Source organism: Besnoitia besnoiti, assembly GCF_002563875.1.
Source record: "Besnoitia besnoiti strain Bb-Ger1 chromosome Unknown contig00007, whole genome shotgun sequence".
NCBI lineage: Eukaryota > Apicomplexa > Conoidasida > Eucoccidiorida > Sarcocystidae > Besnoitia > Besnoitia besnoiti.
Genome location: NW_021703915.1, coordinates 3,454,679 through 3,482,652, shown reverse-complemented (window position 1 = coordinate 3,482,652; position 27,974 = coordinate 3,454,679). Strand labels below are relative to the sequence as shown.

General features: G+C 60.2%; 2 protein-coding genes across 2 annotated transcripts; both read left to right on the top strand.

The window, feature by feature from the left end:
• Nucleotides 1–85: 85 nt before the first annotated feature.
• On the top strand, nucleotides 86–11,568 carry BESB_074820 (regulator of chromosome condensation (RCC1) repeat-containing protein; the record flags this gene model as incomplete). Its single annotated transcript, XM_029365855.1, has 11 exons — nucleotides 86–1,592; nucleotides 1,962–3,656; nucleotides 4,294–4,501; nucleotides 4,749–4,803; nucleotides 5,352–5,447; nucleotides 5,952–6,065; nucleotides 6,476–7,030; nucleotides 7,127–7,241; nucleotides 7,814–8,001; nucleotides 8,435–10,553; nucleotides 10,754–11,568. 11 exons carry the CDS (start codon nucleotides 86–88, stop codon nucleotides 11,566–11,568), a joined length of 7,467 nt encoding a protein of 2,488 aa, XP_029218339.1.
• A 3,641-nt stretch (nucleotides 11,569–15,209) lies between these two features.
• BESB_074810 (uncharacterized protein) lies at nucleotides 15,210–26,467 on the top strand (the record flags this gene model as incomplete). The annotated part of the gene is made up of 10 exons (XM_029365854.1): nucleotides 15,210–19,066; nucleotides 19,539–20,417; nucleotides 20,895–20,943; nucleotides 21,415–21,491; nucleotides 21,969–22,032; nucleotides 22,740–22,904; nucleotides 23,327–23,558; nucleotides 24,099–24,914; nucleotides 25,253–25,377; nucleotides 26,015–26,467. 10 exons carry the CDS (start codon nucleotides 15,210–15,212, stop codon nucleotides 26,465–26,467), a joined length of 6,717 nt encoding a protein of 2,238 aa, XP_029218338.1.
• Between the last annotated feature and the right edge of the window lie 1,507 nt (nucleotides 26,468–27,974).

The following is a 27,974-nucleotide window of genomic DNA, read 5'->3' as shown; positions in this document are numbered from 1 at the left end:
GCCTCGCGAAGGGGCCCCGCGAGGGCGGTATGTGCGTGAGAGGCGGAGGAGAGAAGAGGAAGTCGACGGTGATAATAGCGGGGAGATGGAGAGACGGTCCTCTGCTTCCTCGGGGTCTTCTGCCCCGAACGGGGCCTCGGCGGGTCTCGCCAAGGAGGGGAACAGCGAGGAAGAGCGATCGAGAGAGGAAGCGCTGCAAGAAGCCAGAGAAGAAGACGCGACGGCAGCGCCACGAGGAGGAGATGAAGAAGACGCGGGAGGGCGGCAAGAAGGGAGCAGCGGCGACGAGGCAAACAAGGATCGCGACTTAGAATGCGAAAGGCAGACACAGGAGGATGTGCCCGAGTTCGCGGAAGGCGAAGGGAGAGGACAGTCCGATAGGAACCGTGAGGGTGCGAATGCGGCGAATGAAAAAAGCGACCCTTACACGAAGCGAAGGGGGGACAATCAAACGGGGGAAGAGCAGCGGGAGGCAGGGGAGGGAGAAGGGAAGGAGCTTGCTGAAGAGCTCGAAGGAGAAGAAATCAAAGAGGAGGCGCGAGAGGAACGCACGGGAGGGGAACCTGAGGCAGATAAGGGCGAAGGGTTTCCGGCTGACGCGCGTCGTTATGAAGCAGAGGAGAGAGGAGAGGGCAGAGGCTGCACGGGTGCCAGCGAGGGCGCCGATGGAGACGACCGGGCGAACAGGGGTGAAGGCGATCCCCGTCGCAGAGGAGCTCATGACACACAGCAACTCACGACGAGGCGCCAGCGGGCGAGAGACAGGTGTTATGGAAGTGTGGATATCCCCCATCTCCCGCACACGCCAGAGGAAGGCGCGCTTCTCGCAGGGGTGCTGCCGCGAGGAGACGATGCAGAGGAGGCAGTCTTGAACGGGAGCCTCCGGCGAGCTTCGTCATGCCCCGCCGCTCTCGAGGGCAGACAGGGTCGTCTGTTGCTCGACAGCAGCACAGAGGAAGAAGACTCTTCCAGCGACGAGGAAGCCTGGCACAGCGTGGCTCCGCGGGGGGAAAAGAGAAGCGAAGAAGAGGCCGAAGAGGGCGACGACGAGGACGGTAGGACGCAAAAGCAGGGGCGATTGCGCCGAGAGGGAGAGGCGGGAGAGCACCGCGGACAGGCAGTGGAGAGAGAGGCATATGACGAAAATGGAGAGGAGCGAGAGAAGGTTGCTGAGCCGCTTTTTTCAGGGGACGAATACAGAGAAGAGGAGGAGAACGAAGAAGAGGGGGAGGAAGAAGGCGAGACGATCTGGGACTTGTGGGGTGGCGAGGGGCCCTCAGAAGAAGATCTTCATCTCCTCGAGCTGCTGATGGGGCAGGGCCTGGGCGGCGCGAAGCGCAGTCGCAGGAAGAAGAGACACGAGCGGCAGCGCGGGGACGGCGAGGAGCTTTCGGGCGATGAAGAGATGGAAGAAAACTCGACGGAAGAGGGAGACGACGACCATCGAAAATCCACTTCTTCGGCGTGGCCTCCGTCATCTTCCTGTGGAGACGACGCAGATGGAATCGACGAGCTCCTTAGCCGAGCGGCCGCAGGGGACATTCAGGATGAGCTTTTCGTGGTGAAGAAGAAGACTTTGGTCTTGGCCTTCGGTGAGTGCAAAAAACCCTCATGTCAAATTGTTTTGCGAGTTTTTGCCTCGTCCTTCTTGACGCAGTGTGCTTTGCTCCCCGCCGCCGAAGCTGCCATATGCCCCGGACAAAGCCGGCATTAGGGACAGAAAAATCATTGCTAGGTCGTGTATCGTTATTGTCACATTATAAGCAGCTACCGCCTCTACAAATGATCGACGACTCAGAACTGTGTGCATGCCGTCGTCAGTTCGTGTGCTTACCGGTTCTCGCCTCGCAGCCCCAGGGGAGGTGTCTGTGATTCACTGCGATTCCTCTCGCTGCGCCAGCGTGTTGTGGATCTGCGTCGTTTGGTCCGAGCTTCTCTTGGCGTTCTCGCGGCCAACGCAGGCAGGAACAGCTACGGGCAACTCGGTTTTCCTCTCCGCCAGCCCTCCGCGCCGGTGGTCGTTGAGTTGGGCTCGCTCCGCCATCAGCAGGTCTTCGCCACGCCTCCCTCGTCGCCTCCCGCCTCGGCGTCGCCGTCGCGCGTTTCGGCGCCGCCGCGTCCGCTCGGGGCTGCGCTTCGTCTCTCCTCGCCGTCCTCGCCTTCTCTCGGGCGCGCGCCGGCCGTCACGCGTGTCTTCTGCGGCAGTCACCACTCCGCCGCACTCGCAGAGGGCGGTTTCGTCGTCCTGTGGGGGAGGAACTCGGCTGGGCAGCTGGGCCGCGGCGGCTTCGAGCTCGAGGAAGAGGACACCGGCCGCGGCGGCGAGGGTCTCGAGGGCAGCGAGGCGACCCCGGCGCTTGCCGCCGCAGGCCCCAGGGGGGAGAGACTCCGGGCGAGGTTTGACCTCGCGCCCTCCCAGCGGCTCCCGCGGAAGCCTGCCCTCGCGCAGCAGAAGCAAGAAGAAGCAGAGCAGGGGGGAAGCGCGGCAGCAGCGGGCGCGCGAGAAGGCGGGGCGACGCGGGGCGGCCCAGCGCCGGACAAAGTGGCTGGTCGGGCGGCGGAAGCCGACGATGGGGCCCTGGGCAGTCGAGGGGAGACAGGCACCGAGGCGTCTGCGCGCGGCCTCAGGCGCGCGCTGACAGGCGGGGGCAAGACATCGGCTGGCTTCAGGCCAGGAGACTTTGAAAGCGAATTCAGAAGGACGGAGAACGGCGCCGAAATTGGCAAGCTCCCTGCGTCCTCGCCCGGGTCGTCCTCACGCTCGCCGTCGCGGGGGCGGAGCGAGAGCCCGACGGTTGTCGACGGGGAGCGCAGGCGTCCTGGAGGCGAGCGAGGGCGAGCGCTGAATGGAGAGGCTGCCGCGGATGAGGAGGGGGGCGCGCGGGGGCGACTGGCCCGCGAGCCCCCGCGGGTCTCTTCGCATGCGGACGGAGGCGAGCACGAGTGCGAAGGAGGCAGCCATGGCGCCGTAGGGCAGGCGGTGCGCCTGGCGAAGGACGTTTGCGAGGAAGGAGAGCGATGGACCGAGCTTCCATTCCAGCGGAATTCCCGCCAGGGGCCGCGCCGTTCCCTCTCGTGTTCTCCCCCCGTGCTCGCTGCTTCGACGCAGAATTTGGAAACCGATCAAGAGGAGGATACTCTTTCTCATTCCTTCTCTGCCTCGTCGTCTTCTGTCTCTTTTCCCTCTGCGTCTTCCTCTTCTGCATCTGCGTCCTCGTCCTCTGCGTCGGCATCTTCTGCCTCTTCTTCCTCCTCGTCTTATCTTGTCCCGCCTTCGACCCCCGCACCCGGTGCAGCCTCGCGACACGCGCCGTGGTATAAGCGTCTCTTTGCGAAGCGCACCGCCTCCTCTCCCCCGGGGCCGCGGGCCGACCCCCCGGGGGCGAGAGACCCGCGACGGGCAGCAGCTGCGAGCCAAGACCCAGGGAGCCCGAGCGCTGGAAAGGCGGCGGCGGCGCCCTCGCAGCGGGAGACGCTTGCGCCGACGCCGCTCTCTCCCCAGCACGTCTCGTCTTCCGCCGCGGGGGGGAGGCGTCGCACCAAGGAGGCATGCATCGCCTCTTTGAGTTCTTCAAGCGCAAGGAGCGCGCGACAGATGGTGAGCAAGCTGCGCCGTCGTCGGCCTCTGGGTCTCCTGGGGCGGACAGGTCCCCCCGGTGGGAGGGCGGCCCCGTGACGGCGCGAGAGCTCGCGCTCAGAGAGCGAGAAGACCGCAGGCGGCGACAGCGCCTGAGGCGAGCGAAGGCCGAGAGTGCCACTGGCAGCGCTTTCGAGTGGAGGCCTGTCCTCTTGAGGGAGTTTGGGCACACCCCGTACCGGGTCATTGAAGTCGCTCTCGGCGGTAAGCAGCGCACCAACCTCGCGCGAGAGGGGGGGAGAGAGCTCAGTGCGACTTCCAAGGTCAGGGAGATGGGGAGTGGAGCCAATGAGGCAAACTCACTCGTTAGGCGGTCCAACAGGGACGTGCGAAGCGGGAAGTCGAGAGCAGCTCTAACGTGCGTTTTGGAGGGATTGGGCGGGGGGGGTCCATGAGCCAGCTAGAGGAACGACTTGCGGCTTTGTGTTCTGCGCGACGCTGCATGTGTGCGCTTGGAAGTCGAGTTGGTGCGCATTCTCGATCTCCGTTTTCTCGCAGGCGGCTCGAGGAGGCGTTCTGTCTTGTGCGTCTGTATGGGTTTTTGCAGTGTCGCTTTTTCCTCCGGCGAGCTGCGGACGTTTCTGGGGGTCCTTGCCTCCTCGATCTGTGTTTCATGGCTTTCCTTGTGTGCGTGCGCCTGCGTTTCACATCGACAGGCGAGCACAGCATCTTCCTCTGCCAAGACGGCTCCGTGTGGCTCTGTGGGAGCAACGTGGAGGGGCAGCTCGGCTTGATTGTGAAGGAGACTCGGCGCCCTGCGCTCTTCGCGGGGCGACCGCGGCGCATGCCTCTCGCAGACCCGTACGATTGGCCTGAGTACCGGAAAATCGCGGCCCCCATCGCCTGCATTGCGGCGGGCTACAAGTAAGTCCGCAGCAGCAGCGATGCCGTCAAGAGAGGCGGCGGCAGAACTCAGAAGAAGCGCAGGCTTAGGCATCAAAACGCACTCACACGGCGTGCGCAGGCTCTGCTGACGGAGACCTTAGGATGATAAAAAAGACGTAGCAGGGGGGGGGGGGGCATGGGGCGTCGATGGATGCTCGGGCGACAGGCTTCTGGCAGATGCATGTGCCTTTTTTCACGCGCACGTCGACTCTTTTGCTCGTTGCAGGCATTCAGCGTTCATCGATGCGAAAGATCGCCTGTGGATGTGGGGGAGCAACCAGGTGAGAAGCAGGGGAACTCTTTGTTGAGCTCTCGTGGAAAGCAGATTGCGGAAGAGAGAACCGCTCGCAAAGCTGGAAAAGAAAACTGTATGTCAGCGCGTCTAGGATCGATTACGCCGCGTAGGGGATGGAGTGCATGATACGCGTGGAAAACTTTCTCCTGAATCTTGTCTTTTCTCCGTCTACTTGCGGCCACGGAGCGTTGTGGCGGCGCGTATGTCTGATATCCTCGCTGCCATCACTTCCTTCTCCGCCGCCTCTCTTCACGTCGGTTTTCAGCTCCTCGGCGTCGCCCACCGCGGTCGCAGCAGATGCCTCTGGAGTGTTTTCTCCTCGCCCCGTCTTCCCCTGTGGGCTCCATCCGCCTGGATTCCCCTGCTTTTCGTTCTTGTCTTTTCGCTGCTCGCCCTGTGTGTCTCGTTCTCTTCGTCGCGGTCGCTGCACCGCGTGATTCTCTCTCCTCTCGCTCTCGGGCCTGTCGTTGTGCCGCACAAGTCGCGCGACGAGGACGTGAAGGAAGGCGTCTCTTGATGTGCGTGGGTCTGCAGCGCGGTCAGTGCGGAGTGGACCCGGGGCCGGACACAGGATTCCTCATGCTGCCCTCGCGCGTGCGCTTCCAACAGAAAAACGTCACAGTCGTGCAGGTCGGCCCTTCTGTGGTGTTTCGAATGAGCCACGGATTGCATGCATGTTTTCCACATGAGAGACATTCCAGAACGTCTGAAAAACTCGTTCTGAGTGTATGCGTTTCCACCCTACAGAGATCACGCAGAAAGGTCGTAGCAAGTCCGACGCGTCGTGTGTGGATGCGATTCAGCGAATACGTGGTTGCAGCTCCGTGACGCGGGTTCTGGGTGTGTCTGTTGACGGGCGGGCGTGGAGGCCGCCCGTCAACAGACACACCGTATCCATACGTATGAACCAATGTATGAATATATATGTGTACATGCATATGCTCTGAGCGTTGCCTTGCATGCCAGGACACCGCGTATGCATACGTATGTACATATACATATATATATATACATGTGTATATATGTGCGAGTCTGTGTACTGGGCGGGGTGTAGATGTCTTCGTGTGAGTGGAGAGGCGCCTGCACACGGTCGGCAAATGCGTGGGCGTGTGGTGCGCGGTTTCTGTGTTTTAGATTGCGCTAGGCAAGCACCACAGTCTCTGCTTGACGGATGAAGGGCAAGTCTTCGTTTGGGGTCGCGCCCGCTTCGGCGTCATGGGGGCGGGACGACCTAAAGACGTGAGCACGGTAAGGAGGTTGCGGTCGCCAGCCTGCCAATTTTTTCTCTCTCGAGGTTCGTGAGGCTGCTCATGGCGGGAAATCGCGGGTAGATGCGCGGGCACGCACGCGCCATGAGTCTCTCGGTTATGCATCAGTGCTTCAATGGCAAGCAGCTGCGACGTGGAAGTCTGTGCACAGATAACTAGGGCGTATAAATATGGACATATACAGGCAGAGGGCAAGGCACGTTTTCTTCGGTCTTTGGCCTGGCAGGACGGACGACAACGCATGTCCCCCGCTTCCTTTTGCTCGTGGTCATGCTTGTTGATCGCCACGGCGATTTCGACTTTGGCTTTTGTGCGTGTTTACCCACGATGCGTGCCGCCTCGTGCCGGTGCCCGCATGCGAAAGTTGTTTTTCTCTTTGTCCTGGGTCAGCGCAACTGGTTTTTCTCTCGGCGGCAGACGGCTGAACCGCTCTGCGTCTCGACTCCGCAGCCGGTGCGCGCGCTGTGCAGCGTCCACGTAACGCGCATCGCCTCGGGTGACTCACACTGCGCGGCGGTGGGCGTGCCTCGGCTGTCGCACACGGCGTACGAAGAAATCTGCCTGCGTCAGCTGCAGGAGGAGGGCGACGCCGCGTTTCGCGACTACCTGCTGGCGGAGATGAAGAAACGATCTGCCCAGCCGCACAATTCGGTCTTCTCGCCGCCGCAGCTGCAGAAGCCGCGCGCATCGAGGGCGGACGCCGTTCTCTCGGGGGCTGTGCCGTACTTCTACGGCCCGCGCATCAGCGCGGCCTCCTACTCGCTCTCGCGCCCGGTTGACGGGTTCCTCTTCTCCTCCCTCTCGCGAAGGCCGCCCTTCACGCATGCGCTCGCAGCACCAGGCGGCAGAGAAGAGCCGCGGCAGGATCCCCTTCCACCACCTTGGCCGCTCGCCGCAGCTTCATCGCAGGCCTCGCGCGGTGATGCGAGGCAGACCGCCCGAGGCGTGTCGATTTTTAGAGCCGTGCCTACAAGGGCCGCGCCTCTCTCGCGCTATCGGTCTCCGAACTTCGCAGAAGCGAGCAGAAGTCGAGTCAGCCAGACGCGCGCGCGCCGACGCTCCCTCCTCTTGCTCATGAGTCCAGCTCAGAGATACCGCGCGCGGCTCTTTGAAACCAAACGCGACAGCTGGGCGAGGGGCGGCGCCGAAACTGATGGTAGGGACGTGGAAAAAGGCGGATGTGTTGAGGGGGGGAGGAGGAGACGCGCACGAGGAGACAGTTAGTGTTTCGTGTGCGTAGTTACGACCTCTGGTTTTCTCGTCGTCAGGGGATCGAGCGAGAACTCTGCAAGTAGCAAACATGAGCACAGAACTCAACGCAGAAAGCAACTGGGGGGATGAGGAGAAAGCGAGGGCGCGAAACTGAATGCGCTACGGCTTCTTGTGTGTAGGTTCGTGCTCTTTTCCAGGGTTCCTTCCTGTATATACGACTCTGATACAGGAGTCCTCCACTTTCGAGTATTTATATAGACATATATGTGCGCGTATGTATACATATGTGTGTGAGTCGGTTTCCTTGACTCCTTGATGGAGTGTCGCATGGAATCTCAGCGGCAGCGTCTCGGCGGCACACTCCCGCGTGTGTCTGTCTACGCATGCGCATCCTCTCGCCTGAGGCGTCTCTGTAGGTCTGTGGATGAGTGCGCAAATCCAGACACATAAACATATATATGTATATACGTGCGTGCATGTGTATAATGTGTGTATTTTCTGTGTTCTGCCCTGCAGACGAGCTTTTGTTGTCTGACCTGGAGAGGCGCCGGTTGTGGGGGTTCCCCAAGGGCGTGAGCGAGCCTTACGGCGTGGAGCGCGGCAGCGCGGCGCATCGGGGCGGCGACCAGCTTTTCCTCTGGGGCCGAGGCACCGAGGGCGAGCTGGGCTGCAACGTGCTTCGCAACCAGTACAGCCCGATGGAGGTAAGCGCGCAGAAGCGACAGTCTCTGCACGTTGAGAGGCCGCCTCAGGTCTCGGTAGAGGCCGCGGAGCTCCGCTGGTGGAGTCAGCAGAGGAGGGGTGAGTTAGCGCACTGTGTAGTTAGGATCAGACCAAAAGAGTTCACGAATAATGGTGCTAGAAAAGGAGATCGGGTTCGCTCTTCGGAAACCTGCGCCAAGGGCGAGCAAGAAGTCGCGCACGGCTCCACGCAGGAGCCTGCCCGGGGGGCGGCTTGTACTTGCGCGCCGGTGCTTCCCTCAAAATCTCGGGGTCGCTTGGCTGGCAGATTTGCGCGTCCCGAGGCGTGGCGAATCCGTCGTCTCCCCGTCTAGTCGCGAAGTCGAATGGTGTAAATCTACTTGCACAACATGTAGCGTTATATCTCTTCGATGCGTCGGATGTTTGTGTCCGCAGCTGCCGTTCGTCTTGTCCTCGGGGCGCCCCTGTTACATTCAAGTCCACGAGGTGGCGTTGGGAGGCGATTTCACCCTCACTCTGGCGGCCTCGTACTCGACTTCCTTCCCGATCCACGACCCCGTTCCTGCGCCGAGCCCGCGAGAAGGCGCTGCGGCGGCTGGGACGGTGTTGGATGTGTACCGTGGAAAGCCGTCTGTCTCATTCTCTCCGCTTTCGGCGCCGGTCGTTGGGGACCTTCTGGCGCGGCGACAGACGTTTTTCGCGAGCACTCAAGGGCACCTTTCGCTGGCGTCGTCGCCCAAGGGGTACCCTGTCTTGAGAGAGTCTCTGGTGAATCCGTCCGCGCGCTCTTCGCGTGTCTCTATCGCCTCCTCTTCAGTCGGAGGCTCGCACCTGAGTGGAGGGGCTGGGCACGCGGAAGACGGCGTCCCGTCCGCTGGGAGACGCGACAGGGCGGATGAACCTCGCGTCACTCGGGTGGGAGGAGGGGGAGGCGGAGGAAGGAGGAAGGGCGAGGGCGAAGGAACGGAGAACTTGGAGTTGTCGGATGGCGGCGGACGCGACGGGCCTCTTGGGGGCCGGGGATCCTTCGGCAGTGAAGAAGAAGAAGGAGGCCAGGCTTCGTCAGGAGCGGGCGCTGGAGCCCAAGGAGCCCGAACTGGCGGAGACTCCCGAGAGCGGGGCGAGGCAGAGGTGTTTGCGGGTGACCACGCCTCAGCGAGTGGCGCGCACGCTAGAGAGGTGATGGAGGCCAGCGCGACAGGCAATCTAGGCGCAGCGAGTGAAGGGGAGGGCGCCTCGCAGGAAGAGGACGGTGACGACGACGCGTTCCTTGCGCGGGTCCTCCGACGACAGGGGCCGCGGCGGTCTTCGTATTCGCTTCCGGTTCTCCCTATCATGGGAGAAAGAAGCTGCGCAGAGGAGCCCGAGGAGGCTCGTGTCCCCTCGAGGGACGATTGGCGTCTCCGCCGCACGTCCTCCTCCGTCCAGCTGGCGGCCCGCGGCCCGCTGCCGCCGCCTCTGTCTCTTCCTGTTTTGTCTGTCGCACCGCCGCCCAGCAAGGACGGCTATTCGCGCGCGTCCTCGCTGCTGCGCCCTGCCGTTACCGTGCCGCGGAACCTGGGGGCGGGCGAGGAGAACCTCTCATCGCACGCGTCGACTTCGTGGGTATCGGTGTCTCCGAAGTCCGTTTCGTCTTCGAGCCCGGTCGCTTCGTCGTGCGCCGCTTCCAAGCGAGGTTCGTTCTTCTCCAGGCCCTCGATCCCGTTCCTTTGTGCCTCCTCGTTTTCGTATCCTCAGTCCCAGCCGGTCATGTTGCACGCGTCTCGTCCTTTTGCGGGCTCTTCGTCGGCGGCCTCGCACGCCTCCGATGCGTCTCCGCGGTCGGCTATCTGGTCCTGCGGCTCCGCTGTCTCCTTGGCCGAAAGCGCAGGAAGAAAAGAAGCGCTGGCGGCTTTGGCGCGAGCAGCGGACCCGCACTTGCCTCTCCAGCTCTACGTCTGGGGCTCGAATCGGGGGCACCAGCTGCCTCTCGAGCCCGAAGAGCCGCAACCAACCTTCATCGTACCCCACAGAGTCAATCTGCTCTCTCTCGTCGAAGCGACCGTGCTCGCGAGACGCACGCCGTCCTTGTGTCACGCCGCCGGCGACCGCGCGCCGCCTGAGGCCCCGCGGCTCCACCCTCGGCTGGCGGGGCCGCCCCGCGCCTACCGCGGGCCCGGGACACACGGCGCCGGCGTGGGCTCCGCGACCGCGGCCGAAGAGGGCGAGATGCGGCTGCGGACGGCACCGCCGGAAGCCGCGACAGGGGGAGCGCCGAGCGGGGGAGGGAGGGGCGGGACTTCCACGAGGCGAAACCCACCTCGCATCCGTCGAGGACACTGGGTGCAGAGGGAACACCAGGGGACGGAGAGCCGCGCGCGAGCCGGAGAGTCGAGGGAGACCATCGACGGAGACAGAAAGGAGATTCCGAAGAGGGCGAGGAGCCCACAGGCGACGCAACCGAGGCGCGAGAGACGCCGGCTGCTCAGGCGACAACGGAGCGAGACAAAAAGGGAATGGATTTTGGGGAATCGCAGGAAGAAGGCACAGGCGGCAGCACGAGTGCTGGCTGCGAGTGCGCCGGGAAAAGGCTGAGAGGGAGCGACTTGAGTGGTAGCCGGTCAGAGGGTCTGCGAACGCGCGACGAGCTGGAAGGGCGCGCCGACGCGAACTCGAGAGCGGAGGCGACGTCTTCGGACAGCAGTTCGTCAACTGTGGGTCCCCAGCCTCGCGGAAGGAATCCTGGATGCCGCGCGACGCGTTCTTCGAGCTCAGGCGAAGACGCGCATTCTTCTTCAGATAGGGCGACTTCATCTGCCACGTCCTCTCGAAAAGGAGAGACGGTAAAGTCCGCGGGAGCTCTTGGGCTCCAGCTTCCGCTCTCCTCGCGCGAATCTGCGGGCGGGGGCGCGCAGGGAGAAGCTGACTCGAAATCTCCTCTCCCTCCGCACAACCCCGCGACGCAGGCGGCGCTGCAAAACATCCTCAACCGGCTTCAGCTGCGGGAGGCGAGTGTGCGCGATTCGAGCCCTACGAACAGCGACGGTACGAACGTGACAAGTTTCAGCAACTACCTCTCTCCACTGTCTATCCAACAGCGAGATACCAGAGCCTGGAGCCACGACCTCCCGAGGGACGGCGGGGTGCTCGACAGCGCCTCATGCGTGGAGCAGCGCGAAAGGGCGCTGAAGATGCAGGCCGCCGCGCGGGCGGCGCTCGCGCACAAACTGCCTGTCTCTGGAAGCAGCTTTTGGGGAGACGCGGCGCTTGGGTCGCTGTGGGCGATTCCCCCGATGCCTGGTGGGAGGCACGCAGCGAGTCGACGCGTGGGGGCCGGCGCGGTCGCGGGGGTGAATCCACTGCCTCGACGCAGGAAAGTGCAGCTTGCGCGCGGCGACGTCTGGAGAGCGATTTGTTCAGTTAAAGTGAAAAGCATCGCGGCGGGGCAGGAACACTCTCTCCTTGTCGTGGAAGTCGAATACCTCGAGGGGCACAAGACGCGAAGGAGCCACGCGGGTCGATCGCCGAAAGGATCTTCAGTCGGAAGTCAGTATCCGAGGACTCCAACCGCGAAACGCGAGGCAAACTAGCGAGAAGGCGGGTGGGGCCGCGATGGGCGGAGGAGACGCAGAGAAAATTCAGCAGCAGCTCGAGGACACGCACTGGCGAGCACCGCGTCTCTTGCGTGGAAGCGTGGCGGCGAGCGCGTGTTGTGTGTTTCCGGTTTGGCTTAGGAAACACTCGAGCTGTCATGCAGGCAAGGCTGCATGTGAATAAAGTTTGAGAGAAGGCAGGAAAGGAGGCCTGAAGTGCTCTGCGTGTCCAAAAGAAGATCTGCTGTGTGCTTTTCCGGCGGATTTTTGTCGATTTTCTCTAGTGGCTGCCTTGTGTGCTGAGTTTTTGTGGTAGCTGCCAGCGAAAGAGGCTGCGGAGAGCGGAAGCGGGCGGCTCCGCGCTCCGAAGACAGGGCACATATCATTTTTCAGGAAGTCTCGATCTCGGTTTTTCGTGGTCGCGAATGTCTCGCTGTGGAGGCGTTTGTCAAGCGAAAGCAGAGAAGTGGTGTGCTTTTAGCGCGCAGATGTCTCTTGAAAAAGAGAAGGGGACGCGAGGAATTCGCTTGTAGTGCGTCTGTGCAGCTGGCTCTCCCTTCCGTTTCGCGGTGCAGCCTCTTGTTTCTGCTCTGTAGAGGCCGCATCGTTCTGTTTGAGGTCATGCGTCCCCTGTCGAATAGGGGCATCCCGCTCGCAAAAACAGGTTGTTCGTGAGAAAGACGTTCTGCGCTATGCGGAGTCGCGATACCTATTTTCCGTGGAATCTAGGACGGTGGATTTCAGATCATGTTGCTTTCGCCAAAAAGAGAAATAGATTCTCGAGGGGCGCTGCCAGCTCCACGACAAACCCACCAGCCGACGGACTGTTTGAGCACATCCCTCGCGATGCTGATGCTGAGTCATGCGAAGGCCTAGCGATTCGCAAATGTCCTACAATGATTTGCGACCGGAAAGCCACCTCGTGCTCAAGCTGGAAAGCCGCTATGTGGCTCCCAGTAGCAGCGGACGCCACCAGATATCGGCGTTGTATTGAGACATCATGTGTGAGTACTGGCTCGCGAAAGGGAAGCCTCTCTAGTGAAGGTTGCGCGTATATGTGGCGCCGACCGCACACGAAGGGTTCAGTCCATAAAACTGCAAGCGTGTCGCTGGCTCTTCAGTACGAGCGGCTGCGCATCCTGATAGTTTCTATCATACACGCTGGATTCCACTACTGTATGCGCGCAATGTTTCATTCGAGGGTTCCCCTCCAAGCTTGTCCTGAAGCACCCGTGGAAGGCAACACAGGCTTCACTAGCCATGACACGTGATTGAGTTAAAAGATTCAAATGGCCACGTTACTCGTGCTCGCAGTGAACCACCACCCTACAGGGGTGTTCAGAAGAACATGAATTCTCCTGTCCTCGAGCGTATCGTGGACTCTGCCGGTCTGATCCTAAGCGCCCATCTGTGCGTGCGAATCGCGGCCTCAGCTTGTCATCAAAAGCGCAGGCTCTGAAGCACAGCAAGTTACAGGGAAAAGCGCGAATCTTTAAGCTACCTACTTCTTCGCCCTTCTGACTAAAAGCTTGATGGTTCGCCATTTCGTTCATGTAGCGCATCTGACAAGGAACACTACATTTGGAAGAGAAAAACTGAGGGCTGGTAAGTGCATGTATTCTGAACGGGTGTTACTGTCCCTCTAAGTAAGGGAAGAAGTTCTGCAAGCCTTAGCGATACTGTGGTGTCAAACTGCGGTCTTGTTGTCTTACTGCCCAATTTGAGTGTGAAAGGTCTGGAGTTGAGACAACGCTTCGTCACGTGGTTGAGAAACCACTGTCAAGTATATACCTGCAGAGCAGCGAATTCAGCATCTCCGTCAGCCGTGTCGGTTCGGCCGTTCCATCTGCACCCTTCGAAGGGTCGCCTTGAGTGATAAACTGAAGAAGCTCCCCTCCCTTCTCTGTTTCGGATATGTATCATTATAGCTCCTTAGATGGTATTGCTGAGCTGGGCGGTGTTGCACTTGGCATACTGCCGTTGGACGCCCACACGAAGAACGCGCGAAGTTGGTCCGGCTGCTCGTTTACACCCACCGAACACCGGACAATGTAAGTATTTATCTTGTCCCACGCACCTGTTGCCAGTTTCCCCCTGTTGTTTGTTCTCTCTGTTATTCGCAAGCGACGATGCCATAGGTTCCCTGACTCACGAGCTTTTAAAAACCAGAAAGTGACCGTGTGTTACCCGTCTTGCTGCCAGAGTGTGCTCCTTGGTGAACCTGTCATCGCTTAAAAATCGATAGCGACGTCGTAGTAGCTGCGTATCTCCGCGACTTTATTCAATATACCACCTCCTCATACTTTGGTTTTGTCAGAGAAACAGAGTTTCATGCATTTCGCAAGAAGCTCGTGTCACTGGAGCCTGTACCCGTTGGTGAGGAGTGAGATGCGGTATTGCGGCTGTGGGGCTGTGGACTCGCAACGATGTTTGTTCAGAAAAAAACGGGAGAGTGGAGAATCGATTTTTGAGAATTTTCGTGGCCTTAGGTTTTGATTTCGACGCTGGGGGGGTTCGAGAGGAAGCTAGAGTCGCGGAATCCGTTCTCCTAGCACGCTTGTTAGCAGCTATGTTTTCCATGAAGAACGTGAACCGACCTCGCGGGTAGCTGGTGGCGAGATTTCAATTTTCTTTATCCTCGGGTTCATGGCTCCGTAGCGCGTGGAAACAACCTCCAGTAGACATAACGCTCGGTGCTTCTTTCTAGCACGGGAGATTCGCGTTGGAGTCTTACAGATATCTGCGCTGCTGTGCGCGGTTCCACTTCGCATGTCGCACCTTCGCCTATTTTGTCGGCTTAGCGTTTAGGGTGCGGTGTGGAACGGCCCAGATCTCCCGAAGTTTCTCGACACATTCAATTTCCGGTTTCCATCCAACGATCGCACAGCCTGATCGCTTCGCGACTCGCCGCAGAAGAACGCCGAAAAGCAGAATCGTTAACCGTAGAACGATTCGCTGAAGCTCACTGTGCTCAAAGGGGCGTGCCCATGTTCATGTCCAAGGGCCCTCCCCAAGCAAATGAGTCACACGAACTACTCTAGTTTGATGGAGCGATGTCAGTTTTCCTGTCTTCTTATCTGTGGCAATGCCATCCCCAGCTACGCAGAAAAACCCAGAGGTTGTCAGCCTTCGTCCCAGCGAGCGAACGCGGTTCGTGCCCTGCCGAGGGCGCAGTCTCTTAGAGGCGAGGGCGCGAAGGCGTCTAAACGACCCTGAAGCGAGTAGAACAACCCAAGACACACCTGTCCTGCGTTTGAATCGACGAACTTGAGGCGAGTTTTGACGCGAGCCTAATAGGCGGACAGCCTGAGTACTCCATCAGAGGAAGCCAGGCACTTTTTCGGTTTCGTCCGAATGCCTCAAGAACGGAGCAAAAAGCCACGTTCCCAGTATTGTGTGTGTGGCCCTTCATATCTGCGCAGATGCGTATAAATACCTAGATTCGAAAGCCGACTTATCGAGAGAAAGGCCAGCATATACGCGTTTGTCTGTTCTCTGCGCGAGTGAGTGCGCAACTGAGAAAAGGGTACTAGAGTGGGCTTCACTACAGCTGTTTTTCTCTAGTTCTCAAAATCAACTGCGGGTGAACGAGAGACAGAGCGTCAAGCAATCTGGTTGGCTCGTCGCTCACAGAAAAGATGAATCGGCGGCCCCTTACCTCTGGGCTCCGCCATCTGCCCTGTGAGAGCCCGCAGCGGGTCCTCGAGCCACTGCGTCGCCCGATTATCTTCGAGGGCAATTCAGGGCCTTCCACCCGCCCCTCAGGGCGTGGAGTCGCCTATTCCGCCCCTTGGGAGGCCCAGAGGAGACACGTGCCCGCTGGAGGAGGCGGAGGGAAAACGACACATCCCTCGCAGTGCGGAGGCCGCGGCGCCAGCGCCCAGCCGGCAACCCATCTCCCCCCGAGGCTCGTTCGACTCCTGCAGACACTCCGGGCTCTCGAGGGAGAAAGTCGGATGGAGTATTGGGGACAGGGGCCTGGCGAGGCCGAGAGGATGCCGGCGCGCAGATGCGAAGGACACGGGGACCGCGGCGAACGCCCCGGTCGGGCGACAGAAACGACGGAGAGGGGGGAAACAGCAGACAGAGGAACGCAGGGGAGCACTGTAGCCTGGAGCGAAGCGGAGGCAGAAGATGGACATGTCAATACGGAGAGAGAGTTCCACACGCAGAGTGAAATCGAAGAATCACACCAGAACGCCAGCAGCAGGGAGAACTGGGGAAGCCCCACGGCGGGTGATAATTCTTGCTCGCTCCCTAGTGAAGGTCAAAAGACAGAGAAATCGACAGCGCAGGAGAACGGGCAGGCGGATCAAGAGCAGAGTAATGCCTCTCACGTCACCTTCGTCGCAGAAGCGTCGTCTGACCGTTCGGCAAAGCCTCCGCCGTCCCTTCCTCAAGCGCCGTCTTGCCCGGCCGTGTCTCCATCTTCGCTCGCTTCAGCTGTGCCTCCTGAGGGGTCTGCACTGCTGAGTAGTGCTTCTTGCTGTTTGTCGTCGTCCGCCTTTCATGGTGTTCCTTCCCGTTCGTGGGGCGCCCTGTCGTCCTCTCCGCAGGGCGGGCTTGTCGCATCAGAGACTTCTCTCTCCTCTGCGTCTCGGCCGTCTGTCCGCACGGCACCTGTTCTGCTTGCCGCTTCGTCGTTTTCCTCCCTGTCAGTTGCTTCGGGCCGTGCAGTCTCCGCGCACCCCGTAGGTCCGTATGCTCCTTCCTCCCCCGCTTCATCGGCGTCTTTTCTGGACGCAAGTCGCGCGGATGCAGAGGGCAGCGAAAGTACGGGCGCGTGTTCAGGTTCTGCCGGTGCTTCAGGCAGCATGAGACGCCGCAGCGCCTCTTCATCGCCGCGAATCGCAGACGTTTCCGACGCGCGCGCAACGAGCAGAGGAAGCGCTCTCCGCCTTCGCGGTGCGGACCTGCCGATGGAAAGAACGCCATCTTCATTGACGCTGCGTTCGCCGTCCAGCTGCCTTCCTGCGTCGTCACCAAAGGCCCCTTCGTCCGCGTCCGCCCCCCCTTCCCTCGTGAGTTTGTCTCCGGCTTCCTTAGTGACTTCTCAAGGGCCGGCAGGGACCCGGGGGAGCGCCGAGCGGCTAGGCGACGAGGACGCGTGTGTCGCCGAGCAACAGCTGCGCTGGCGCGCCTCCCCCGGTTCCTGCTGCTTGGCTTCTGCCCGCGGCCTGGCGAGCGAGAGCCGCCCTCGCTCCAGGGTTCAGAGTCCCCTCGCGTCGCCGGGAGAGAGGCAGCAGGGCGTGGAGCCGCCAGCGGCTGCGGACGGCGAGGACGCTCAGGGACAAAGGAGAGAGAAGAAAGACCTGACCGGGCTGGCGTCTCCTCCCCCTCCTGCGAGTCTGAAGCGGCTTCCTTTCTCAGTCCCCCTCTCGGCTGGCGCCCCGTCGACGACGTGTATCCCGCCTTGTGGCGGGTGGTCGTCCGCCCTCTCCGGCGCGTCTTCTTCGCTGGCATTTCACTCTTCAGCACTGCACGTCTGCGGGGCTTCCTCGGCATCGACCGCCTGGCAGCCCTTCTCGCTCGTCCCTTCCGAAGCGAGCTTGGGCAGTCTGCGAAGCGCGGCGGTCGACACAGGGGGGGCTGCGAATGCCGCGCCTCCTTCGCGTCGTCGGCGAGTTCTTCCACGCCGGGCTCCTGCCGAGAGCGCGAGTCACGGGAAATGCAAAGGAGGGCTCAGCCAAAGAGGAGCGAGACAGACAGGACGTTCTCCAGGATCGCTCGCGGGATGGGCGGAGGGGGCAGCGAGAGAGGCATCTGCGAACGCGCACGCGGACGAAGGCGCAGGGCTCCTTGGCCGCGCGATCTGGGTCCCGTTTCTGTCGGGCGAAGAGTCAGCGAGGCGCTCGGCTGTTAAGAAAAATGAGGCGAACTCCGTCGATGGGACGCAAGCGAGAAGGAGGCTCGTGACGCGTTCCAGGGAGTCGCCTCTGGAACCGTCCTGCGCCGTTCCTCCACCCGAGTCGCGACTGTGCCGCGAGCAAACTGCAGCTCCTCTGATCTCAGCACGGCGGCGGTGCCTCGCGTCCGCGGTGGAATTCGGGCGTGCTGCGAGGCAGCCTGCAGGCAGCGCGAATCCGCAGTGGGCCTCGAACCGCGTACAGCTGACACTGCCAGAGCGGAAGATGCTCAGGAGATTGAAACGCCCAGAGGCAGCCCCAGCTCAGTCAGCATCTGGTTTGCTTGCGCGTAGTCCGATATCGGCTCTCGAGACTTACCTGGAAAGTCTGGGATGCGAGAGAGAAGTCGATATCGACGATATGTCGCAGCGCAGCTCCCTGTCTCTCGAGCTGCCTTCCCGCGTCAAATCACGACTCAGTCCACGCCTCTCCCGCGAATCCTGCCTCTCTCTGCTTCCCGACGCTTCGCTTGCGCCGGCAGCGTCTCCTCCCTCTTACCCTTCTGGACTGCCTGCGCCCTCTGCCTCGCGTTCATCCTCTGCTCCTGCAAGTTTCTCTTTCTCATTCTCTCCCTCTAGATCGTCTGCTTCCCACCTTTCCTCCGTCTCTCTCGCGTGGTTTTTGTCGGCGGCCTCCTGCCGTCGCTGCGAGCCGGCGAAGGGTGTCTCTGTTGGCGCTCGAGAGAGCTTTCCATCCTGCCACCTGGACGGTTTGCCTGTTTGTCTTTCTGGGGCGAGTGCGGCCGCCCTTTCGGGCCTCGTGGAAGGCCGCCTAAACTCCGATCAGTCTTCGCTCCCTGCATGCTTCAGGGCTCGCCTCAGCTCGCGTCGGGAGAAGGCGACAGAGACGCTCCGAGGGGCTCAAGCGGATTCTCGAGGACCAAAGGCCGGCGAGGGCGTGTGGAAGGAGCGGGCGACCGGGGGCGGAGAGACAGAAACTGCATTCTCGAGCTGCAGCACAGATGAAAACGCGGAGCTAGACGTGAACAGCCACCCCGGCAAAGAAGGTGGGGCGGACAGCTGCAGTGACCTGCGTCTGATGCAAATCACGCAAGACTGGCAGCGGAGCGTCCAGGCTCTTCACACACTGCAGCCTGAGCTGAGAGCGCTGCAGATGATGGACGCAGGCCGCAGGCAGCGCTCGCTCGCCTTGCAGACGGACGAGAGAGTGACGAAAGAGAAACGTGCCAAACATGCGAATCAAGGCGGAAGAAGGCTCTCCTTGGAAGGCGCACACCGAGGTTGCGTGGAGAGTGACTCGCAAGCAAAGATGTCAGCCGAAGGAAAAAGGGTCGGACGAGAAGAAGGAAGGGCGGCAGGCACAGAACAGAAAGTCGCAGAAGCGAAAGCGGGCGCCGCCGGAGTGAGAGGCAACGGCAAGGAGGGCGCGGAGAGGGGACGAAGAGGAGAAGCAGCGAGAGACCGGCGCAGCGGGGGAGAGGAGGGCGTCTGGATTGCAAAGGGAATGAGGAAAGAAAAACAAATAATGCGAGAGGACAAGCAAACCAGACGAAGAACGGGTCACCTAATCGGCATGGCGTTGCTGATTGGCAACCTTTTGAAACAGTATCAGCGTGCGGCGTTCGCGAGGTAAAGGCTCCTCTCCCTAGCTTTAGCACTCAGTGTTGGGTGCCTTTCTTCTCCTCTATAAACTTCAACTACTTAGCTCTCAGCCAGCACCGCGTCTGCTTCTTTCGGCGGATGTTTGCTCGCGCAGTGAGATAGTATATTGTTCGCGTCTGTCCCTATGAGGACACCTTCGTGGTGGAGTCCGCGCGTCGTGTCTTATCCTAGTGTGCGTGAGGCACGTGTCGGCGTAGCGACCCCGAAAGGCCTTTTGGAGTCCCTCGAGGAAACCCCGTTTGCCACAAACAGATGTCTGTGAGTGTCGCTCGTGTTGAAGCTGCGCAGCACCCGCGAGCCCTGCGCGCGGTTTGTTTGGATTGGCCTCGACACCACACCCTGCAATACACACATGCATGCATGCTTCATTCCGTCGCCCGGAGGCTTCACCCGCGTCCCTTTCTCTCTCGTGTGCCCCCTTTCCTTCGGGCTATCCCAGACTGCGAGAAGCTGACAACGCCAGGCCGCGAGCGCCACACGGGGACCTTGCAAAGCTGCAAGGTACGAGGCGAGTCATCGGACGCCAAGAAAGAGGCGAGAGACCGGGAGGCCCCACGGGACGCGGCGTGCGGGATGAGGAAGAGGAAGAGGAAGAGGAGCGAGAAAAGCTCTGCCGCCGGCAGGCCGTTTCCGCTGAGACAAGAAGCCGAAACGATGCGCTTTGTGCCGACGTCGTCGCCCGCAGGGGGGCGGTTCTGACCGTGACGCGAAGAGAAGTCAGAGGAAGGGAGGAAGGAGCGCCGCGAGTCCCTCCTGGTCAGACGCGGGCCCGGCAGCGCGAGGCGGAAGGGGGACGGAGTGCGTGGAGTGTATGTCCGCGGAGCCGAGAGGCTTCTCTGCAGATGCCGGCGGAAGCGGAGGCGCGGAGCTCCTCGATCGAGAGCGGAGGACGCGTCTGTGACAGAGACCACGAAGGCGCACGAGGGCGGAGAAGATCGAGTTGCGCGTTCCCTCAGGCGACCCCCCCAGTGGCGGAGAGGAGCGGGGAGAGAGGCGTCACGGCGGGCTTTTTCAGCTCGCACTCGCGAGCAGCTTTTGGAGGCGAGGAGCTGCCAGCACGACTGACTTTCGTGATTCGAAGAGCGCCAGACGCAGGGCAAGGAGAAAACGGCGGCGCGGCAGGCGAGGAAAAGACGGGCGAAGGGAGGCGGGCGGAAGGAGAGCGAACGCGCAGAGCGGCGCTCATCGCCGAACTGGGAAGGCGACAGGAGACGTTGGTGGAGAGGCAGAAGAGAATGATGCTGTGTGTCAAGGAGATGGAAACGGAGATAGAAGTTAGGAGAAAACGAGAAAAGAGCCTAACTAAAGACCTCGAAAGGTGCTCAACTGAACATTAAGGATACTGAGGACGCAGGACACTAGAGAAGAGAGCGCCACGCACACAGGCAGGTTTCGAACGCCCGATGTCGCCTTTCGGTTGTGAGTTTGTGTTTCACGTATCTACGTATATGCTTTCTTCCTCGCGTTAGAGTTTCGGGATGCCTGCTGTTCGCTGATGGGGATGTACAGGTGCTTCTCTTTCTCTCGTATATATCTGGTGCCTCACCGCAGCTGTCAACTCCTCTCTCTCTGTCTTCTGCGCCCGTATCCTGCTTTCTGTAAAACTACCCCTTCTGCTTCTCACTCCTGTCTGTTGCAGCAGCTCAAGGTTCTCTGGCATTATTCTCGCGTCCTCCCCCTCTGTTAAACTTTTCGCTTTGTCACTCTGCATCATTCCATTCCTCCGTGTGTTGGCTCGCTTCTTCGTCGGATACTGAGTTTCCTTTCTTCTTCCGTTCTTTGTTTTTTGCGCCAGGCACAAGCACGCCGAGGACGCTCTTGCGAGCGCACTTCGTGAAGCGAACGTAAGATACGTTTTCCATGGTTCGTCTCTCTCTCCCTCCTTGTGCCCAACTCATCGTTCGATTCGACGTTTATGAAAACCAACAGGCAGCCTGATGATAGACATTTGTTGCCAGCACATTGAAACGAGGAGATGGAGTTTTAGATTCACATCACCCCATGGCGTCTGCGGGAATCCAGGAACTGGGAAACGCACGTTGCTCGCGAAGGAGGAACGAAGGTACAAAAGCACGCCATGTTTCTGTGGTATACTCATAATTGGAGTTCTATAGTCACAGCCGGAGAAGAATTGCTAATCGTGAAGAAGAAAAGGCGGGCAGAGGAGAGGAGTGGGCGCCACCTGGGGTTTGTCTTCTTTTTCCATGCGTCCTTCTCACACGCTTGGTTTCCCATTCCTCCGCGATCTCTTGTGAATCTCCACGTCACCCTGTCTGCGCTCTTGCTTTTTATCGATCTTCTTCTCGGTCTCGCAGGTTGCCGCAGATGGCCAGGCAAGAGAGACGGAGGCCGCGCGCCGGGAAGTCGCCAAGCTGACGGAGGCGCTGCAAACGTAGGGGCGTCTTTTTCTGTAAAGATGCAGCGGTATTCTCGGCTTCGTCAGGCGTGCCCTGTGCGTATGGTAGCTAGGACGTTAACGTCGATTGGGATTCAGTGAAGATTCGACCGCCACCTCAGCACTGTGAAGCTCCAGCCGGGATGAAGTTCCGGGTAGTCTCCTCAGTTCTGTTTAGCGGCAAGGCCGCCTTCCCCTGTCGAGTGTGAGGGCCTCGCTGATGTCGGTCGCGAGTGCCCGCCTGTCGTGTCTCTGTCGTCATTCCCCCAACCGGACCGCTGAGGCGGAGACAGAGAGAGAAGATGGAGGCAGATTTGAGGCGTGTGGCTAGGTTCAGGAACAGCGCCGTCGATGGCCACGCCGCGAGAGGAAGGGACAAAGGCGACAAAGGCGTGCCTCGGGGCTGGTGCCGCGTGATAGCTCTCACGGGCCTTGAGAGAGATTCGCACCGCGTGTGCGAGTGCGCTGCTTCAGGGCAGAGTCGCTGCTGCAGGCGACGCAGCGAAAGCGAAAGGAGGAGGGACACGCGGGCCTCCTGGTAAGGCAGAGCCCCCTCTCCCTGCTTCCCCCCCCCCCCCCCCCCCCCCCCCCGTACTTCTCCCCCCTTCCCACCGTGTGAGAGTTGGGCCTCTGCAGTCATTGGCTCGAGCACCGTGCGATGAGGTCAGGTGGGGCCTTGGCGTCCACGCGGTCTTCGATGCAGGCTGTGTGTTGAGGTATTGCTGGAAGAAATGTGCACCGTTCTTTGGCCGCTCAACTGGAAGAAGCCTGGCGCGCAGCGACGAAAGCCGCAGAGGCTTCTTGGTCCTGCTCAGTTGTGTTGAGAGAGACTCTCTTCCTACGTGCAGCGGGGTTTCGAGATGGGATGTATCTGCGGGCTCTCTGGCTCCAGCCTGATCCGGGCAGCTTCCTGCTGTGGGGCCGACAGCGTGGTGTGAGTGTGAATGCGGAAGTCGCCACCTCGGTGGAAAGATGGACGTGGTGATTGCTAAGCGGACCCCAAGGAATGAGCCGCACGCGGACTGGACGGTTTTACCAAACTCTCTGCGCAAGAATCTTGTCGCTCGCTTCTGCCGCTCTCGTGCCTCTAACTCATTGGCCCCTACTCAGACCAGCGGCCTCCGCGGGCCTTGCCAGCGTTTCGCGGGCACAGTGCTTAGCGCACTGTGCATGGCTTTCGCGTGAGCCATCACGTTCGAGAGTGTAGTGTTGCCTCGCCTCTCCTCTGTGGCGTTTGCCTCTCAGCGCGTCGCAGAGGCGACAAGGAAGGCAGCAGAGGCAGAAGAGGCGAAGGAGGCGCTAACGAGGGAGACGGAGGAGGCGAAACGACGGCGGAAACAAGCGTTCGCCTTCATAGCGGAGCTGCGGGCAAAGGAGAGAGACCTGAAGCGTTGTGCCCTCGTTTTCAGGGTAAACCAGGCAGCGAAGGCGGTGAATGACTACTGTCACTCCGCAGTTCACAGCAAAGGCTCATGTTCCTCTCTCGAGCGAGCATGGCTGCTTATGCATCTGGATAATTCTTTTTTGAGAAAAGCAGAGATTTGCAGCGGCGCATGTCCAACACTGGTTATAACTAAACGCAGAGGATTCCCTTCGTTCTTTGTGCCTCCCGCTGTGCTTCAGTATGCATTCATGTGCGTGTCCATATATATCTGTGTGTGCGTGTGATTATGTATGTTTATGTGTATATATATATATATACGTATATGCATATATAGTCTCCATACGTTTTGGCGGCACCGACTCGCTCTTCAGTTAGCCTGGAAGAAGGCGGCACCCGGGTCCCCACTTCGCGAGCGGTTTCGTCGCTTCTTGTGCGTGCCTCGCTTCAGGCGTGGCGGACGGCCTCTGGCGGGCTTCAGAAACTTCGCGCTCTAGCCGAAGGGACTGTCCAGCGGCAGCGGCGTGCGGTGATTCGGGATGTCTTTATCGCGGCCGTAGAGGTTTTCCGGTGTGTGCTCACCGAGCCGGAAAAGGGCGAAAGGCGCCTCCGGCCTGCAGGCGCCAAGGAAGGCGTGCTCGGCGTTGCCACCGAAGTGGATCCAGCTCCTCCCTGCTGTGCAGGTGAGAAGGGATGAGAAGGGAAATGAAAATCGAGCCGCAGCGTAGGGGAAAAGATTGAGAGGAGAGTAACGACGGCGGGCGCATGCGAAATCATAGACAGGCCAGCGGTCGCGCGAAAAGAGCTCCAAGCAGGAGTGAATGAGGGGCGCTAAACGCGCAGAAGCGCCAGATGACAGGTGGACCCCCTCCAACTCTTGTAGCCGCTCGGAGAGCCTGTCAGCAAGAAGAAAGACGCAAGTGGATTGAATACAAGAAAACGAAGAGGGGTAGCAGAGTACCCAGGCACTGGGATAGAAGACGCAAACGCACAGGCGGCTACACACGAGAAGAGATCAGCAGGCCGGCAAACTGCAAAGATTGCGATGCATGGAAAAGCAGTGCTAGGCATGCTTGGTTAAGCGTCTCCGCTGTATTCGGAGCGAGGCACAGTCGGAGTTCCATCAGGGCAAGGTTAAGACTGCATTAGTATACTCGAACTCGTTTTTCACTCGATGACTACGTTGTTTCATTCGTACCGTGTTTTCTAAGCTGAGCGTTCAGATCTCTCGACAGCCGGCTCTTCACCTCCTGGCGGCTCGTGGACATCTGCGCCCACACCTGCGAGGCCTGGAGGCTCGCGTTTTTCTCGGATCCACGCTCTTCAGGCTCCTGAACAGGTCCACCCGAGTTCTTCTCCCGCGTCTTTGTCTTCTCCATCGCCCTCCACGGCGCCCTCTACTTCGTCGCCGTCGCCGCTTCCATCTTCCTCCTGCGCCTCTTGTGCCTCTTGCTCCTCGCGCTTCTCGCCCTCGGCTGTCCGACCCCGCTCGCAGCAGACGCTCCTGTTTGTGTTTGTTCTCTGTGCGTTGCTGGGTTCGGTCCGTTGCCGCCTCCTTTTCCTCTCCTTTCGGCGCATGCACGCCCTGGAGTCTCACCTCTGGGCGGAGAGGAAAAGAGAGGGAAACCAGAGCGGCGGCGGAGGCCTTCATCAGGCCGGGAGAGGCGAGATGGGGCAAGGAGAGGGAGGGCGCATCGAAGAAGAGCGAGGGATGCAGGAACTCTGCGAAGAACTGCAAGAAGAAATGGGCAGGAGGCACTTGGAGCGCTTCCAGAGAGCTGGCGGCGTGGAGGCGAGCAGGGGTGCGCGTGGAGAGGTCTCTGTTAAGGCGGCGCGGGCAGGCGGCGGCGACGACACCCGAAACGAAGACTATCAACAACACAAGCGAGAAACGCGTGGCAGAAGCGCGGCCTTCGCCGAGGGGACAGGGCAGGAGGGACGAAACGCCTCACAGGCGAGGCAGCCGCGGCAGGCGGGAGAAGACGAAAGCGCAAAAAGGTCCCGAGGAGGAGTGGAGACCGCGTCGCGTTCACTGGCCGGTGCGCAAAGAGCCAAGCTGGCAGCCGCGAGATTTCTGTGTTCGTCTCTCTCTAGGTGTGCCGCAGGTCTCCGGCAAGGTGCCCTCCGTTCGCTTGCTCATCACAGCTGCCTCCTCAGCCGCTCCAGGCGTAAGCCGACGCAGGAGCAAGACTGGCGGCCGTCACAAGAGGGCGCACGGGGGGAGGCCGAAGTGTGCACCAACGAAGCAAAAGAGAGTCGCACGCGCAGTCTGGCGAGAGCCGCTGAGCAACGGGCAGAGCGGAACAGACGAGGAGACTGTCGTGGGGAATGTCACCAGTATGCAGAGAGGGTCGACTTCTGTCCTCGAACGCCACAGCCACTCGCGCCGGGCATCCAGCTCCCACGTACCGCAGCGAGATTCTCGCGATTCGTCGGAGCTGTGAAACGTCTCCAACTCTGCCAAATGCGGAATGTGCTCGCGCTCTGGAAGTTGAAAGTCAAGTGAGGCTGGCGGCGCGCTCCGCTCGCGTGGGACATGCCGATTTGTCACGGAGGAAGGCACAGCACTTTCACGCGACAACTTCGTGGGGAGAGTGTCTCAGATGCGCATGAGGATGTCTGGTGTCGGCGGGTGAAGTGCGTAGCTGTGCAGTGCTTTCTTGCCATGTACCGTCCTCCGGACTGTTTACTAGGTTGCGTCTTCGCGAGTCGACCCCCGTCTCCTCCATCTGTTTTCCCCTTCTGCCTCTTGCTTTGCGGGGCTCGAGCTGATTGTGAACGTGTCGTTACACCCCGCCACTCCAAATTCTATTCTGGTATTTCTGTCTGTGTCCACGTTCCGAGGGCCTGTACCGTTCCCTCTTCTCGGCTGGTTCTCACTCTCTCTCTTCTCTTCTCGTCGCGCCGTTTTCGCGTCTCTTTGATCCTCCTTCCCGCCTGCCTTTCTTTCGCGCCTTCCTCTGCTCTCCCTTTGTGGGGCGTCTCTCCTTCTTCTCGGCTCTGCCTGCCGGCCTCGCAGCCCCGGTAGTCCTTCTGCGGCTGCAGACGACTTCGTCTTACCTGTGCTTCCTCCAGCGCCGTTCTTGCGGGCGTGGGCTGCATCCCAACTCGTGTGTTTCTTCGCTTCTCGTCTCTTCAGACGCCTCCCCTGCCGCACGGCTTGGCTGGACAGCTTCACGTGGCGACTGCGGGTGCGCCGCAAGCAGCTGAGCTTCGCCACGTGGCGTCGATTCGCGGCCTATCGGGCGCGCCTTCGGCTGGACCTCGCCCTGCTGCGCCGCAGCGTTTTCGTGGAAAGGTCTTCTCTCTGGCGGGGCTTTCAGGCTCTCAGAAACAACGCAAAGGCGAGGCCGACGCGCTCCCGCCTCCGGTCGCGGACTCGGGAGGAGACGGCGAAGGCGAGGCACGACACTGGGGAGTTCATCTGGAGACTGGAAGCCGCTGCACAACGTGCGAAGACTCGGCTGGTGACTGCCGCCTGGCTGAGGATCAGGAACGAGGTTCGTTCAAACACCTGGAGGGTGGAGAGAGAGAGGAAACAGGAGATGGGGGAAGACGAATCGCCAGTGAGAGAGATATCAAGGGCGGATGATAGACAATGCGCTCAGACTGGCGGAGGCCTTGCGGCTGCCTCGCGGCCTCCTGGCTAAGCCAAGTGTGTAATCCTGTTCGCACACACCATACTCCGCGGTAGGGTCGGTTGGGCGGCCCCAAGTCGTGGAGACTCCTCTGGAGCGATTTGAGAAGAAAAATCCCTTCGGTCGCAGTGCCGTCATTCCAGCAGCGCACGACTCACGAGTATTGAGGAAAGGGGGAAGAAAGGAGACGCGCGAAGGCCACGTAATCTAAAAGACACGCCGTCGCACAGGCGGATAAACCTCTAGCTTAGTTCCCCGCTCTCTAATGGCGTCCAAAGGCAGCCCGACAAGAGAACAACGAAAGAAGTCTCTCATTCCCGAGTCTCTGTCTCTGCCGGGTGATGTGGATCTTTGTTTTCTCTCCCCACTCCGGCATCTCCCCTATTGCACCTATATATATATGTATATATACACACACATGTATACATATATATACATATATATGCATACGTCTATATACATATAAATTACATACTCATACACCTATATACATATATGTATATGCATGTATAATTACATATATCTTCAGGTGGAAAACCGGCGGAGACAAGCGTTCAGTCTCGAACTCGAGGCCGGTCATCGTAAGCTCCTCGAACTGTCGGCGGCGCTGAACGCAACTCAGCAGACTGTCGTTGACTGGCAACAGCGCGCCAGGGTACGCTTTACGCCAGTCTCATTTCCTCTTTTATAAGGCTGGACAGACGGGAGACGTCCACAGCATTTACCACGCAGAAACGAGCCCTCAGCATCAGGTCGCTGCAACCTCGGCATGCGATCGTCTTGTCCCTGCGGAGACCGTTGTGTGGCTTTCGCGCGATTGGATATTCGGAAATGCATATCTGTTTCTACTGCGTCGGGTGTGGGAGGAAGGGGGGTGGGGGTCACCCCTCGAAACAAGCCCATACCCCCGTCGCTTAAAGATGAGCACACATGCATGCACGTGTGCTTTCAACTACGCGCCTTTTCCTGCGCATTGCGTTTTGTCTGTTCACTTCTCGCCGAGAGTTGGAGAGGCCTCTGCGTGCGGTGAACAGGCGGAGTCTAGCAACGTGGAGGCTGCGCACGACGCAGTGTCGGCGATTCACACCGAGGTTACCCACCTGAGGCACGATCATGAGCGAGCTGTTCAGGCGCTCCAGGGTGAGTTGGAGGCGGTGCGACGACGCTCCCAGGCTCTTCAGTCAAGTCTCAAAGAGATGCAGGACATCAGGCTGCAGCCACCTCAAACAGGAGCGGCGCATCTCCAAATCCATCGCTTTCCACCTCTGGTGAGTGCTGGGAGAGTGCGCACGACGCGCGTTCGCCACTCAAGTCTGCAGCCCATAGCCAGGCGTGGATACCTGTGAAAGACGCCACACAGTAGAGGAATCCAACGATTGGGAGAGGCAGATAACAGAAGAGAAGCACCCGACAACCAAGGCATCCCTCGAGTCTTACACAGGCGCGACAAAGGCCATTGCC